This window comes from Neopsephotus bourkii, unplaced genomic scaffold (assembly GCF_033783945.1).
Source record: "Neopsephotus bourkii isolate Nb327-2 ecotype Australia unplaced genomic scaffold, CSIRO-AGI_Nbou_v1 NB_873, whole genome shotgun sequence".
NCBI lineage: Eukaryota > Metazoa > Chordata > Aves > Psittaciformes > Psittacidae > Neopsephotus > Neopsephotus bourkii.
Window position 1 is genome coordinate 2,821,693 of NW_026901367.1, and position 16,255 is coordinate 2,837,947.

The window sequence follows — 16,255 nt, forward strand, 5'->3', positions numbered from 1 at the left end:
TGTAGGGACAGGCCAAGGGGAATGGCTTGAACCTGCCCGAGGGGAGACTGAGCTGAGCTCTTAGGCAGAAGCTCTTCCCTGTGAGGGTGCTGAGGCGCTGGCACAGGGTGCCCAGAGAAGCTGTGGCTGCCCCATCCCTGGCAGTGCTCAAGGCCAGGTTGGACACAGGGGCTTGGAGCAAGCTGCTCCAGTGGAAGGGGTCCCTGCCCGTGGCAGGGGTTGGAGCTGGAGGAGCTTTAAGGTCCCTTCACACACAAACCTATGACAGACAAGGGTGCAACAGCAGCCCAGGGAGGCAAAACTGGATTTAAGCGCCAGGGCTGGAGCAACAACAGCAGGAACGTCCTCTGTAACTGAGGAGCATCCTCAAGGGAACAATTTGGGTCAAACTCCAAGCAAACAGGAGTCTCATGGAAGCAACTCTCTTTTGCTGCTCCACAGCTTCCATTCTGTGTGTGTGTGTGTGTGTGTGTGTGATGAGAGGCAGAAAAACCTCATCTTTAGTGGCAGCAGGATTCAAAGTATTGCTGACCTGAGAGGGAAGTGGCACCTCATGAGGAGTGGTGTGAGACTGGGACCCATAGAGCTCCAGGACATGTGCCACCTTATGCAGAGGTGCCAGACAGGCTCAGGGCACAGTTTTATTGCACAGGGACGTTCTCCCCATGGATTCTCTCCTTCTCCTGTGGAGCTCACTGGGAATTTCCATCCCAAACCCAGCCATGCTGAAAGCACACGCTCACCTCGCGTCCGGAGGGGAAAATCGATGCTAAAGCCAACCACACCTCATCCTAAATGTCCAAAGTCAGCTGTGAGCAGGGAGCTGAGCGGGCAGGATCCCTGAACTGATGGTCTCCATCATGTCCAGTAGCCACGTCGCTAATTTTATGGAAGTCTCCTGGAATTCTGAGCTGTTTGTGCTTTGTGACACTTCCAGGGAGCAAGAAGCTCCATGGAGATGCATTAGGTGGGGAATCTGTCCTAAGGCAGAGCCAGGGTGCACCCGGGAGCCCCTTTCTGCTACCACCCTGGGTGGGTGACTTGGGGGTGATCATCACCCCCCAGCACAGGCAGGGTGCTCCCATGGAGTGAGACCCCTGCCCCAGGGGATGCAGCCCCAGGGGTGTCCCCCCGACCCAGAGGACCGGCAGCAGGCGACAGGGGGCGCCCCGCCACCGCTGTTGGCCGTCGGGACCGGGGGGGGGCCCGCCGCTCCCACCCCGCTTTTGGGGTGTCCCCCTCCTCCCGTCGGAGACAGCCCCTCTCGGGCCATCCCCATCCAACCCCCCGAGCCCTAAATACCGCCAGAAAAGGGCTGCGGTGAGAGGGAGGGAGGGAGGCGGGTTGCCGCTGTCGCCGCGGCTATCGCGATAGGAGAGTGCGCTCCTGGTTGGAAGCGGGGTTGGCGGTGACTCCTGAGGGTGCTGGAGCCCTGGGAGGGAGCTGTAAGGTCCCTCAGAGGGCGGGAGGTGGAATCCTGCTCTGCGGTGGGTTTGGGTTAGGATCTAAGAATTATCGCGAGCCGCCGCGGATGGATGGGGCGGGTTCATCCCCCTCTCGGGAGCGATAAATAAAAAAGATAAATAAGTGGGTGGATGAATGAATGAATGAAACAAACCGAACCCGGCGGTTTAGGGGGGGTTTAGGAGGTGGGTAGATATAGGTGGGGATCTAGGAAAGAGGCGAACCCCAATCCCCCGGGGGTGCGGCAGGGATGCTGCCGGGGAGGCACGGCCCCGGCCCGGGGCGGGTGGAGCAGGAGGAGGAGGAAGAGGAGGAGGTGGTGAAGGTGGAGGGGAACCCTCGCTCCCTCCCTCAGGGGCAGGAGCCGCGCTCGGTCCCGCTCCGCCAGCCGGACCCCACCGGGAGCCGACGCGGCCGCAGCGCAGATGGGGCGGGCAGCGGAGCCGGGTGGGTTTTGGAGCCGGGTGGGTTTTGCCGTCCGTCCGTCGGGCCTTATTTCCTTCCTTCCTTCCTCCTTTCCGAGGCTGCCGGGGGCTTCTCGTTGCGGCAGCGCTGCCCCCGACGGCGCCCACCGGGACCCCGCTCCTCCCGGCCCGGCGCCGGGGCAGCCCCCGTGGCCCCCGACGGCGCTTCCCGCAGAGCCACCCCCCCCCTTCCTCATCCTCCCCGCCCTCCCTGTTTGTTTTAGTTACGAATTTGTTGTAGGTACCTGAGCCGGAGCCCGGGCAAGAGCCAGAGCGGCGGCTGCCGGGCCCGCCGATGGGGCCGAGCCGGGGCACGGCCGGCGGGGTGGCGGCCTGAGGCCGGGGCTGGGACTCCGCCGAGCACCGCGGGGAGGAAAGGTGCGTGGGGACGGAACCGGACGGGACGGGGGTGCTCCCGTCGGGGCTGCGGTGTGGGGGGGTGGCAGTTCCCGTCGGGGGTGCCGGGGGGGGGCCGGCTCCCTTCGAGGCTGCCCGGTGAAAAGGGGGGGTTGTGGCTATCGGTTCCCCCTGGATCCCCCTGAAAACCGGGAGGAAGCCGGTTCCGGGGGGGGGGGGTCGTCCCGGCGCGTCGGGGTGCGGATAGGTGCGCGGGGGGCCGCGGAGGAGCCTCTCCCGCTTAGGTGTGAGCTGATTATTCAAATGGGCAGCCGAGGACCTGGGGATTGGAGGCTCGCCCGGCCGCTCCGTGCTATATCACTCGGGCACCCACGTCACTGCAGCACTTGTCCTCCTCTTCCTCCTCCTCCTCTTCTTCCTCCCTCCTCCCTCCTCCTCCTCCTCCTCCTCCTCCTCCTCCTCCGGCTCCTCCATCGCCTCCGGGCGACTCTTCACCGCGGAGCGCTGCGAAAACCCACCCAAGGAGCAGCAGCGATTAAAAAACCAGCGCCAGCGCCGCTCGACACCCCCCCCCTTCCTCCCTCCCTCCTCTTCCTCCTCCTCCAGAGGCTCCGTCGGAGGGGAGGGAGGGCTGGGCGCTTTTTTTTTTCCCCCGGTTTTTTTTTGGGGGTTGCTCTCTGTCGTCGTTTGTTGTGGCTGTTAAATTTTAAACTGCCATGCACTCCACTTCCAGTATGCTGGGAGCGGTGAAAATGGAAGGCCATGAGCACACGGACTGGAGCAACTACTACGGGGAGCCCGAGGTAAGCAAAGGGAGACCGGGAATTGAGGGGTTGAGGGGGGGTCCTGGGGTCCCCGTCGCCGTGCCAGCCCAGGGACACGGTTAACTTCGGCAGCGAGGGCTGAGCGGGGCGCGGGCAGGGCGCGGGCAGGGTGCGGGCAGGGCGCAGGCAGGGTGCGGGCTGCAGTTCGCTATTCCCCCCCTCCCGTTCCCCTTCCCTCTCCTCCAGGTATTTCTCTCGCTCCCTTTCCCCTTGCTCCCAGTCCCGCTCCCAGGACGGAGCCGCCGGTCCTGCGGCCACCCCGTCCCGGTTCTGTTTTGGTTTATTTAATATATATTTGCTTTTCATTAACAAGAAAAACACCCACACCCCCCCCCCCCCCGTACCCCCCCTTCGGGATTTAACCCTTCCCGTCCCGCGGGGCACGGAGCCCCGGCGCTGCGGACGCTCTCACCGGCGGCGCTACGGGCTGGGCTGGGCTGCGGGGTCCCCCCGCGGCACCCCGCGTCCCCGGCGGGGCCACCCCGTCTTGTCCTACCCCCCCCCCCCCCCCGCCCCAAACCTCCCTCCTCTCTCTTTGCTTGCCCCTGCAGAGTTACTCCTCGGTGAGCAACATGAACGCGGGGCTGGGCATGAACAGCATGAACACGTACATGACCATGTCGGCCATGAGCACCACGGCCAACATGACGGCCGCCACCTCTATGAACATGTCCTACGCCAACACGGGCATGAGCCCCTCGCTCACCGGCATGTCCCCGGGCACGGGGGCCATGCCTGGCATGGGCTCAGCCGGTGTGGCAGGGATGGGCACTCACCTGAGCCCCAGCATGAGCCCTATGGGTGGCCAAGCGGGTTCCATGAATGCCCTGGCCCCCTACACCAACATGAACTCCATGAGCCCCATCTACGGGCAGTCCAACCTCAACCGCTCACGGGACCCCAAGACCTACCGGCGCAGCTACACGCACGCCAAGCCACCCTACTCCTACATCTCCCTCATCACCATGGCCATCCAGCAGTCACCCAACAAGATGCTGACGCTGAGCGAGATCTACCAGTGGATCATGGACCTCTTCCCCTTCTACCGCCAGAACCAGCAGCGCTGGCAGAACAGCATCCGCCACTCGTTGTCCTTCAACGACTGCTTCCTCAAGGTGCCCCGCTCCCCGGACAAGCCGGGAAAAGGCTCCTTTTGGACGCTGCATCCCGATTCGGGCAACATGTTTGAGAACGGCTGCTACCTGCGCCGCCAGAAGCGCTTCAAGTGCGAGAAGCAGTTGGCCTCCAAGGACAGTGGTGGGGCGGGCGGTGGAGCGGGTGGTGGGGGCAAGAAGGGGCCGGGGCAGCCCCCAAGCCAGCCCCTGGGGGAAGGCAGCTCCTCGGGGGGCTCCGAGGGCTCTGCCGGTGCTGAGTCCCCGGCCAGCACCTCGCCGTGCCAGGACCACAAGCGAGCCCTGGCTGACTTGAAGGGGACACCAGGGTTAAGCCCCGGGGAGCCAGCATCCTCACCGGCCCAGCACCTCCTGGCCCCCCCGCACCCCGGCCTGCCCCATGACGCCCACCTCAAGCCCGAGCACCACTACGCCTTCAACCACCCCTTCTCCATCAACAACCTGATGTCCTCCTCCGAGCAGCAGCACCACCACCCTCACCACCACCACCACCACCACCACAAAATGGACCTGAAGGCCTACGAGCAGGTGATGCACTACTCGGGCTACGCCTCGCCCATGCCCGGCAGCCTGGCCATGGGGCCCGTAACGAACAAAAACGCCTTAGAGTCCTCCCCTTTAGCCGGAGAGACTTCTTACTACCAAGGTGTGTATTCCCGGCCCATCATGAACTCCTCCTAAAAGGGGCGAGGGGAAAACCCACCCCCCCATCGAGGGGGCAGCCCCCGGTACCCCCATGCAGCCCCTGACAGAGCAGTGGACTATGAACGCTCTCGAGCACGGTACATATACATATATATATCTCTATATATTTTCTTTTTATTTCCTTTTCCATTGGCTCCAGATGTTTGCATCCATTCGGGAAACAGCAGCCGTGTGTCTCGCAAGCATCTCGGGGGGGGTCACCCCCCAAAGCCACCCGTGCTGGGGTTGGGCTGCAATTCCCTTGTTTTCCCTTGGTTTTGGTGGGGAGGGACGGGTTGGGGGCGAAGGGATGGGAAAAAGGGGGTTCTATTGGGCTTATTTTATTACTTTTCGTTGTCGTCGTCGCAAGGAGGTATAAATATATCTATTTTTTTGTGTGGAAGTGACGGGGAAGAAAAAAACCACAACGAAACACAAGCAAAACGAAACCCTCCTTCAGTGTGAAACCCATGCTAGTTTGGAATCCCAGGACCAAAAGTCTTGTAATATTGTAAAAAAGGGGGAAAAGAGGGGTAAAAAAAAAAAAAAGAAAAGAAAAAAATAGAAAAAAATTGTGAAAAATTATAATAATAACAATAAAAAAAAGTCAGAATAGATCGTTGTAATTGAAACAAACGCTTGATGTTACCGGGAGAGTAAACTACTTGGATCTGATTAATTTATCGTTTCTGTACGCTTTATTTATGGCTTATAAATGTGTATTCTGGTAGCGACTAGCCAGATTTTCACAGAACTCTATTAAAGTGTTATTGGCGGTTTTTTTCCCCCTGCATCTCTGTTCCGCCGGGATTCGCCCGCTTCTTCCTTCTTCTCCTCCTCGGCCGGGCCGGGGTCCCACTGCCGCTCCGACGGTGCGGTGCCGGCCCGCTCCGCTCCCGACGGGTCCCCCCGGAGCAGCTCAACACGGGGAAGGGATGAGGAGGGGTCGGGGAGCCGCTGCCTCCCCGCAAAGAGCCCTTCGGCTCAGGGGGGGGACCCCATCAGGGCAGCTCCTCACCATGCGAGCGGTGGGAATTGGGGGGTACCCCTGGAACCTTGCGAAACTGGCGTCGGCAAACCGGGATGCTCTTTATGTCTCCTTCCCCTCCCGCTTCTCCCGGCTGCCCCATAGACACCCATAGACACATTTTCCATGTCTTTGCCCCCTCCCCGCTGCAACCTCCCTCCCGTCTTCCCAACCACTTGTTGTTTTCCCACGCGTTTACGGCGCTCGTAGACGTTGCTTTGCGAAATAACATTCAAATCCTTCTTAAAATTCCGCATTGTCCGCGGGAAGAGAAAAGGGGAGGAAAAAAAAAGGGGGGGGGGGGAAGGGGGTGGGGGGTGGAAAAAAAAAACCCTTCCCAAAAAAAAACAAAACAGGGATCCAGGCAGAAATCTGTCCGTCTCTATACGGGAAGGACACACACGTTGTGAACCAAGGCATGCAATGTGTTTCATTAGCACATAAAAGGCTCCCGCAGGGAAGAGCACGGGCGCGGGGGTGCCGCCGGTTGGGGCTCCGCGCCCCGCCGGTACCGGCCTTGGGATGCTCCACAAGCCGCTTTCCCCCCCTCCGCCCGTTCCCTTTATTTTTCCTTCCTTTTCCCCCCTTTCCTCTGGCCTGTTTCGGGCTGAAACGCAAGGAGGAGGACTTGGGGCAGACGGGGAATAAAAGGAAATAGCCTCACTCTGAGCGTTATTCCTTCTTCTCCCCAGCCTCTTCGCGGTGTTTCCCCCCCTCTTCGCCCCCCCCCAGCCCCGTTGCAACCGCTTCTGCTCCCGTCGGTTTAAGCGACCGTGATCTGTGAATAAACAAAGTCAGTAAACAAAAAAGAAAAGGCGGGGGGGGGGGGGGCAAAGAAAGGAAAAGGGGGGGGGGGAATCTAGATCCAAATTCCAGGAGGGTAAACTTTCAACACCACGTCATACTTCAGCAAATTTGCACAGATATTATATTGCGTCCCTTTCCTTCCTCCCCCCACCCCCCCCGCGCTCCTTTCGGGCCATTGTGCTTAACTGAATTTTATAAAGCTGATCGATATCTTGGTAAAATATTCATTTTTAAACTAGCGGGCAGCGAAATCTTTGCTTTGTGCTAAAGTCAACACCAGCACAGTTTCGGCTCCCATAAATGCCGGGATGCTCCCAGCTCCCGCAGAGCCGGGCCGGCGGCCGGGGCGCAGGTAGGTGACGCCCGCCGTTCCTTCCCTTTCCTCTCCTTCGGGTCCATCCTCCTCCTCCTCCTCTTCCTCCTTCCCGGCTCGTTGGAGCGGCGGGACCGCATGGATCCTCCCCGCGGGTTTTGTGGGGTCCCATCCCCGCCGGCTCCCTTCTCCCGGTTGTTATTTTTTGGGGGAAAGCACAGACAGGAGAGACAAGGGGGGGGTCTGGGGCTGTTTCTGCCCTGTTCAACACCAAATCTTGGTGCTACGGGGTGGGAAACCTTGTGGCGGGGTCGGCGGCGGGTTGGAGGCGTGCGACCGGACACTTGCTTGGTTTAATATTTATCTTTATTTATTCATTATTATTATTATTATTATGAATTGTATTAGTTTGAAACCATCCCCTCCCCTTCTACTTTTTCCCTCCGTGGCACTCTGTGGTTCCGGGCTGGAGTCACCACGGCCGTGTGATTCCTCCCGTGTCACCGGCAGAGAGCCGGCACCGCGGGCCCGGCCCCGCTTCCTGGCAACAAAATACAGGGAAAACCCTAAATAGTTCCTCGATATAAGGAAAAACCCGGGAGTTTCGCCGCGATCCCATTCCCGGGGCTCTCCCGCTCCGCACCGGACACGGACACGAGTGGCACGGCCCACGGGGGGAAGATGCGGGGCTGCGGATCCCGGGATGCTTCCCGCGGGGGGTGTATGGCCCGGGGGGCCGGTCTTAGTGAGGGCCGGAGCGGGTGGGTCCGTGTCCGTGCCCATGTCCGTGTCCCCGTCCCCGCTCAGCCGTGGCGGGTCACATCCCGCCGGTAAGAGCCGCTCGGCGACTAATGGGCTCTCAATAATTCATAACAGCCCGGCCGGCTCGTAATGCAGCTCTGCGCGCTCGCCAATTACTTGTCATTAAAGGCCTGTCGCCCCTGCAGGGAGGGGGACGCGAGTGGGATGAAGGGCCCGGTCCTGGGGCCACCTCGGGGCATCCTTCCGGGGGGGAGCCGAGCCACAGCCCCGTACCCCGCACCGGGGCCGGGCAGTGTCCCCCGCTCCCTGCAGGGGAATGGGGGGGGGTCACTACTTCTTGCCTGCGACCCCATGCTATTTTCCATCCTCTCCCTGCAGCCAAGTACCCCCATCTCCTTTAGCACCCCCCGTCCCTGGATCTCATTTCTCCCGTTAACCGCGGGGCTGAGCGCTCGGCTCCGTTTCGGTCGTTAATTCCCCACAAATCCAGCTTTATTTTGCAGGGGGACCCAGGGCCAGCACTGGCATTGGTGAGGGCTGAGCTCGATTGGGCCGGGGAGGGGGGAAGCGGTCTGAGCCCCCAGATGAGCCCCTATCCATCCTTCACTCATATATATATGCGTTTATATATATAAATACATATATATGTGGGGTTTATGATTATTTTTCCTGACTTCCCATTCACCGAGAGGTGGGAAAAACACTTATTTAGTGTCGTCGTCCCCCCCCCCCCCCCAGTGTCATTCAGCGATGGCCATGGGAGCACAAAGAAGGTGCCACAGCTCGGGTGGGGAGGGTTAAGAAGGGCTCGCTGCCTGCTCCCAAACCTGCCCCCTCGGCGGGATAACCGCGGGATAAGTGCGGGATAACTCTCCGCTGCCTGCCCTGCCCATGGATTGCGGGCAAAAGCGCGTTTATTGATGATCTTTTAAAACCCAACTCAACCCGGGACCGGACAACTCGGGGGTGAGATGAGTCTAATTATTGCTGGTTCTAAAAAGAGCTGGAACACCCAAGTAGGGCTTAACTCGTCTCCTGGGAAACTGATGGAGACCTATTTTACAAGCTGTAATTCTGCTTTAGACTATTGCAGGCTAAAGGCAGTTCACACTGTCCTCTTTCTTCTAGAAATAGTCCTAATCCTGTATTTCGGCCGGGTAAAGTCCGCTTCTGCTCCGCACTAGATTAATCCAGAAACCACATAAAACCAGGTAGGGAAGAGGATGGAAAAGGGGAATAGGAAAAAAACAACCCCAAACCCAGTCGGGGTTTGTTCCCTCTGCCCTGTCTAACCTTCAAAAGAGTAAATATTAAAGGATGATGCAGAATCTGCCGGCTCCTTATTTACGGGGAGCTTCGTGGCCAGCGGAGCTAAACCCGATCTGCGGGGCCGCTTTAGGGAGGAGAAAGATTTCGGGGTTCTTTTATTTCCTTCTCTCTCGTTGCGGTCGTTTTTCAGGCTCAGGATAGCGAAATATTCCTCCTTTCCCGATGGAGCCGGGGCGGGGAGAGGGGAATTTGGTAGGTGGTTATTTTTATTGGGGAAAAAAAGAAAAGAAAGCAAAGCAAAATAAATCAAAGCAAAACAAAAGGAAAAAAAAAGGTAAAACAAACCAAAGCGAATTAAGACAAAACAAGAACAAAAAGGGGAAATAAAGGGGAAGGAAAATAAACCCCAAACGAACTCGCTTGCAGCCACCTTCGGGCACCGCGATTCGTTTTCCCCCCATTCACGGAGCACTGGTGCCTGGGGTCGGGCACAGGCGCTGCAGATCACCCTCCCCCGCTAACCCCGGGATTCAGCTCAAAACCACTGGGCAGGGTTGGTTTTTGCCGGTCTGATACGGGCCCCCTCAAGTCCGAGCCCAGGGCAGGGGGAGATGCCCCAGAGGGTGTGAATTGGGTCCGAGGGATGGGAAACGCTGCATCGAGCCCGGGATGCTGTTTCGGGAGGGTCAAGGGATGGAGAGATGGAGGGATGCAAGGATGGAGGGAGTGATAGAGGGATGCAGGGATAGATGCAGGTATGGAAGGATGCAGGGATAGATGTAGGGACGGGTGGAGGGAAGGATGCAGGGACGGATGCAGGAATGAATGGAGAGATGCAGGGAGGCAACGGTGGATGGAGAGGGATAGAGGGATAGAGGGATGGAAGGACAGAAGGATGGATGGAGGGACAGAGTGATGCAGGGATGGATGTAGGATGGGTGGATGGATGGATGGATGGATGGATGGATGGATGGATGGATGGACAGGGTCTGCCCCCCCCGGCAGCAGGGCTCTGGGGAGCGTAGTTACGGGGAGGTGTTGGCAGTGGCACGGGCAGCGCTGAGGAACGAAACGGGCCACAAACGGACCGGGAGGGCGGTGGGGAGCAGGGGCTGTGCTGCGGCGGGGGGGCCCGGTCTGTTTGCGGGGCAGCCGCTCGTGAAATTGTGTGCAAAAAAATCATAAAAAGGGGAAAAAAAAACTTCATAAAACCTGTACACGGTGCTGAGGCAGCTACGGGGGGGGGGGGGGCGTGAAACGGGGCCGGAGGGGGGGCTCCTGTCCCCCCATTCCCGTGTCCTAAGGGGTTTGTGGTTGCACACGCGTGTGCAGAGCCACGTCCGTGCATCCCGCCACAGCCCCGTGCTGTTTCGTTTCATTGCTCTGCCTTCCCTTTCCTTTCCCCCTTTCTTTCATCTTTTCCCATTTCTCCATTTCTTTCCTTTCCCTTCCTTTTGTTTTCGTTTCTTTGCCTTTCTTTTTTTTTCCTTCTCCTTTCTTTCCTTTAAATTCCTTCCCCTTTTTTCCCCATTCCTTTTCCTTACTTTACCTTTCTCCCTCCTTTTCAGTTTCTTTCCCTTTTCCCGTTTTTTTTATTTCTTTCGTCTTCTTTCCATTTCTTTCGTTTTCCTCATCCTTTCCCCTCTTTTTCTCCCTTTTTCGTTTATTCCCATCCCCAGCTTTTTTTCTTCCCCCCCTTTCTCTTTTCCCCTTTTCTTTTCCTTTCCCTTTCCCCCGTTTTCTTTCAATTTATTTTATTTTTCCCTTCTTTCCCTTTCCCTATTCTTTCTCTTTTCCCAGTTTCTTTCCTTTTTCCTTTTATCCAATTTCTTTCCCTTTTTCCTTTATTTACCTTTTCCCCTTTCTTTTCTTTTTCCTGTTCTTTTTTTTTTACTTTCCCCCTTTTCTCCCGTTCTTTCTTTTTCCACTCCCTTCTTTCATTTCTCCCTTTCTTTCATTCCATTCCTTTCTTTCCCTTCCCCCATTTATTTCCTTTTCTTTAACTTTTCCCGTTCTTTCCCTTTTTTCAGTTTCTTTCTCTTTTTCCCCTTTCTTTCATTTTTCCTCCCTTCTTTCGTTCCCCCTTTTCTTTCCCATTTTCCCGTTTTTTCCCTTTCCCCCCTCGATGCTCACACCTCACCCTCACCTCCCACCTTTTCCCACTCTACCCTTTCCCACCTCCCAGAGCCCCTTTCCAGGGGAGAGGAGTCGTTTCCCTGGCAGGGCACAGCGCAGCCAGGTGAGGCAGCCCCGAAGCCACTTGGATGGGCACCGGAGGAGCACCGCAACAGCGGGCCCCTCCTGCTCCCCACTGGCCACGGGCTCCTTGTTTCAATAAGCCAAGGGGCAGGAGAGCCCCGGACACATCACCCGCTGCAGATAACACGGATTTCTGCAGCAGGGAGAGCTCTACCTGCCCAAACTGCCCACCACCAGTGCCAGCGTGTAAGGCCAGAGCAAGGTGCTCTCCCTGTGGCTTCCTGCTGGTTTTGCCTCACACCAGCAGTAAAAAGAATGATCCTCATCTCTCCATGGCTGGGAAACATCTGCAAACAGCACGGGGAAGTGGGAATGCGGTGATTTTACTTCCCACCCTGTATTGAAAGCATCGAGATTGAAGGATTTTGGAGACCCCTGAGCTGTTTTGTGTGTCACCGTCAGCATCAGGGCTTCACCATCTGCCTGCACTTACCCCCCTCCATTCGTTGTGATAATGGCACAAGAAATCAGTGTCGGGGGGAGCTGGGGCAAACTTCTGGGCTCCACCGAGCGCGCTGCTGCCGTGTACAGATCCCTTATTAAAGCCACAGATTCCCATCTGCGATTGCCTCTTTGTGTCTGTACTTGTGTGTGATACCTGTGTCATGCTCCAGCAATTCCTGATGGGGATGGGGAGAAGCATTATCCCGGCCTGAGAAGGGGCTCTGCTGGGATGGAGCCTTTTAGGCTTCAAGGAAGTGAGCGGGGGGGAGCATAAATCATAAAAGCACCTTGAGAAAGTTGAGGAGTTAATGGATTTGTGGGGCTCTTTGGGGGATGCACGTTGGTGCTGCGCTAAAAGAGAGCCCAGGAAGGGCTTTGGAGGGGAAAACAACCATAAAATACCCCCCAAATGATGATTAACCCCCTTCCTATGCCAAAGCTTTTCTAGTATGCCCCACCATGGAGCTCCCCTCTGTTCCTCTGCACCCCTCATTGTACTCAATGTATTTCTATCCCTGGTGGCCAGCAAATGGGTGTCCCATGGGAAGGGATGGATGTACGGATGCATGCTCCTGGTGCATCCCCTCTGAGCTGACAGCCTGGGAGATGGGGACACAAGGCCAATGTCCTTGGGGGATGCTGTGGGACCGGGGCAGAAGGTGGGTTTAATTTCAGGAGGGGTTGCCAGGACTTTCTGTCACCCCTGGGCCCAATCTGAGGCATCATTTGCAAACTAATAAAATGGCTGCAGATGTTGAGGCAACAGCAGAACGTGTTCCTTGGGAGCATCCTGACAAACTCTGGCTTGGAAAGTCATCAGCGTGCCCTGGTTTTCTCTTTGTTTCATCTCCTTTCCCACCCTCCTCCCCAGTTGCTTCCCTCTTATCTGGATTTTTAAGGGGACAAGAAGAAAAAATAAAGGCTGGAAAGGAGCTTTTGCACAAGGAAAGGTAAAAATCTGATGTGTGACCTGGAGGAAAGCCCATATCCAACCCACAGCGCATCTGCCAGAGGCAGGAGGTGCGGAGAGACCCTCAGAGATGTAAACCCCACAGGAGGCAGGTGCTTCCCTGGCTGTGGGGCTGTGGAGTGCTTGAGGATGTGAGGAGGAGGAGGGATACATCAAGCAGGAATGGAGCTGGGTTTCAGCAGCATAAGAACCCTCTGTGCCCAGGAGGGGGTTGTATCTACTGAAGAGCCTCTTAACCTTCTCTATATCCTGTTACTAAAGGGGAAAAAAGGAATCACGAGGAGTTCCTGCCTCTTCACCTAACCATAAAAGAAGAGGATGCTATTCCCCGGCTCTCCAAGGTGTTGGGATCCATGAAACCAGATGAGCTTTGTCGTGGCCAAAAGCCAAACACCAACCAGGTCCTGGGAGAGGGGAGGAGAATGGATGGGTGAAAAGAGAAGACATCCAAGCCGCGGTGACAGGACAGGGCACTTGCTCCAGGCTAGTGAGGCTCTGGGTTATAGGAGTGCAGGGTAGGTATTTTATCTGCTGGTTTCACTGGGATGCTGAAGCCAAATCTGTGCTCACTGGTGCAGCTTGAAAAGATTTGGGAGCATTTTCCTTGCTCTGCGCTATGTCCTCAGCTCCCACATTCCCAAAGTGTTACTGTGGTTTCCACGTTAACCCAGTTTAGTAGAGCCGATCCCCACCCGACAGCAATGCTCTGCCCTCAGGTGAAATGGGATATTTTGGGTCAGGGATGGCTTCTGCTGGGGCAAGACAAGGGCAAGGCATCTGTGTGTCAGTGTCTCGTGTGATAGGATGGTACCTTGGTGTGCAGGCAAGGCAGGAGGAATGGGATACGGCAGGGCTTAGGATGCGGCAGGGCTTTGGATGTGGAAGGGTTTAGGATGCAGTGGGGTTTGGGATGCTGGAGGGTTTGGGGTTTCAGGGCTCCCTGGGGTTGTAGGGACTTGTCCCCCCTCCACTGTCTCTGCTGCATCCCTGCTCATCCTCTCCACCCTGCAAAGGGCCGGGAGCCTGGCTGGGCTCTGCCCTGAGGTCCTGCCTGCAGTGAGGATGCTCTGGGTTGTGCTGCCCAGGAGCCGGGCAGGGTCCAGCGATGGGTCCTGCTCCCGCAATGGCAGAGCCGACATATTTCCCCGAGTTACTTATTAACCACTGTTCATTTGACAGGATCAATATTTCAAGCGAGGGAGTAAACACTTAAGAAGCCCCACTCTGCCCGGCTCTCCTTCCCTTGCAAAATGATTTATTCCCTAAAACACATCTGCCTGGGAAGGAGGCAGCGCCCGGAGCCGGCGGCTTTTATCCGTGGGATATGCAAAGCACATTTATTTCGTCTTTTATCTCTCATATTGCATGTTGATCCCATACATATAGATTGATTTTGTTCAGGTAGATAATGAAAAGTCAAGTGGAAAATTTACACAAAGGCACTCAGGATCTCGACTTTCTATTGGTATATAAATTGGTTTATTACTTCATTCCCTTAAACAGGGACTTTCACACTGGGGAACCCTCTAACATGTATCGTGTTTAAACACAAAGCCATTTACCTTGCATGTGCTGATTTCTTTCCCACCACTAATTTCCTCGCCACCTTGGTTAATTACCAAAGATATTTGTGTTTAAAGGAGGGCTCGCTCCTTCTCCATCCCTCCATCAATCCATCCTCCTCCTCTCCTTCCCGACCCCCCAAAAACTCCTGATGGGAGGATTCCGAGCCTCCGGCTGGCATGTTGAGCACCGGGGGCTGACAATACCTCGGGAGCTGTTCATAATTCCCTATAAGCAGCTTTCATTTCGCCACCCTCACCCGGCATCCGGCGCTGCAGCGGCGGTTAATAGAGGGCACTGGATGTGAGAGCACAGCTTGGAACAACCCCCCCAAAAAAACCCTAAAGGAAACATTATTAATAAACATCTTCTGGACATTTGGTGGCGGGTATAGGCTGCTCCAGCTTAAAGCAATTAATTCAGGATACTGACATAAACTCTCCAGCTCTTTGACAGCTTGGAGCTGAAATAAAAATGCTAGTTCTCCAGGGAAAAGGAGAGGATAGTTGGCTCTTTTCTGGACTGTTTGCTTATAGGCCCAGAGAGCAATCTTCCTCGCAGAATGAAATGCAAGGACACAAACAATGTACCAGGGAGAGAATAGGAGATGGGAATGAACAGTTTGAACTATTTGCTCAGCAGAAGGGCAGCCACAATGCTCGGCCAATGGCTTTCCCATGCATCAACCCGGCTTCTTAGCCCCTTTTGTTGTTCAGCCTCTTCCTCCAGCCAGATAAGAGCACAGCTGCGGCGGCGCGGCTAAGTCAGGCCTTTGACTTATTCACCCAAATCTCATCTCCCCTTTACTGTATGTCCCCCTGTGGGACACCCTCTCTGGTGCATCCCTTCTTCCATCAAGTCACACAGGGCTGGATGTGAAGCCAAGGCACCGGTGATGCACATCTTGCCTTGCGCGTGCCCCTTGCCATCACACACATGCAAGCACGTCTTTGATCACAGCAAGCTGCCCCAGCTGCAGAAGTTCCATGCTCTAAAGATAAAGGATGCAGCCATCATGAGCTGGAGGTTCAGAGCTGCAACGTGCAGCATTTTCTGTCCCTTGAAGGCTATGAGTGGTTTACAAACAACCACGGTGCAGTGGTGGGATCTATCTCCTACCACTTGGATATGAGTGACAGCAAGAACTGATGGCGATACCCTTGCAGGGGCAGGTCCTCCCACCCACCTCCATCCTTTCCCTTCCCTCCCTGCACCCCGTGTTGTCCCTGAAGGTCGCCCTCCCTCCTCTAATCCACCCAGGCCACCACTTGCTTCGCTTTAACACTGCTGAGCGGGACGATGCTGTCATTAAACCAAATCAGCAGCAAGGTCGGACGCCGCGGCGCTGGTGCCGATGGGGATGCTGCTGCTATTTTTGCTCTTTGTCCTACCCCGGGCTGTTGGTTTTGGAGCTGGGCTGTGCCTCGGCGTCCTCTTGTGAGGACGTTTGTTTAGCTTGAAAGGGGTTTATGAGGTGAAAAGGCAAAACGCCGAGGACTAAAGAAAACGCTGAGCTCAGAGGCGGCGTTTGTAGGAGCACACCTGCAGGAAACACCGGCTTGAAACACTGCTGCTGTCACCGAAAGCGGAGGAACCGGCAGGGCTTTTGCTGTTTTGTTGTCTCTTTTTTCCCCCCTTCTTCCCTGGTGGGTGGTCAGGAGGATGGGCTGAAAAGCAGGAGGGCTCCTATTGTCTCTGTGCTGCTTTAAGAGCTGACCCCACGTGTGCCTGAAGTTGCTGAGCACCTGGCTGTGCCCTGAGCCCGGGGATGCTGCAGCACCCAGCAAGCCCTGCCGTGATGGCACAGACCCATGTGAGCAAATGGGAGCCATGCAGAGGAGCCTGGCCATGTAATCCCTGGGGAAAAGAGCTTTTATGGCTTCTTTATGGCAGTATGTTTATGTCCAAGTGGTAT

General features: G+C 56.3%; 1 protein-coding gene and 1 long non-coding RNA gene across 5 annotated transcripts; both read left to right on the forward strand.

Annotated features, from left to right (window-relative positions):
* Window positions 1-1,761: 1,761 nt before the first annotated feature.
* On the forward strand, window positions 1,762-5,711 carry FOXA2 (forkhead box A2). 3 transcript variants are annotated; one of them, XM_061356904.1, is made up of 4 exons: window positions 1,762-1,911; window positions 2,170-2,306; window positions 3,019-3,088; window positions 3,661-5,711. In XM_061356904.1, exons 3-4 carry the CDS (start codon window positions 3,020-3,022, stop codon window positions 4,921-4,923), a joined length of 1,332 nt encoding a protein of 443 aa, XP_061212888.1. In that variant the 5' UTR covers window positions 1,762-1,911; window positions 2,170-2,306; window position 3,019; the 3' UTR covers window positions 4,924-5,711. The 3 variants fall into 3 exon arrangements, with proteins under 3 accessions (XP_061212888.1, XP_061212889.1, XP_061212887.1); XM_061356905.1 differs by having other exon boundaries at window positions 1,841-1,928; XM_061356903.1 differs by lacking the exons at window positions 1,762-1,911; window positions 2,170-2,306 and having other exon boundaries at window positions 2,508-3,088.
* A 1,188-nt stretch (window positions 5,712-6,899) lies between these two features.
* Window positions 6,900-11,924, forward strand: LOC133214168 (uncharacterized). 2 transcript variants are annotated; one of them, XR_009726021.1, is made up of 3 exons: window positions 6,900-7,112; window positions 8,964-9,046; window positions 11,484-11,924. It is a non-coding gene; the product is annotated as an uncharacterized LOC133214168 (long non-coding RNA). The 2 variants fall into 2 exon arrangements; XR_009726022.1 differs by lacking the exon at window positions 6,900-7,112 and having other exon boundaries at window positions 8,246-9,046; window positions 11,292-11,924.
* The last annotated feature ends 4,331 nt before the right edge of the window (window positions 11,925-16,255 follow it).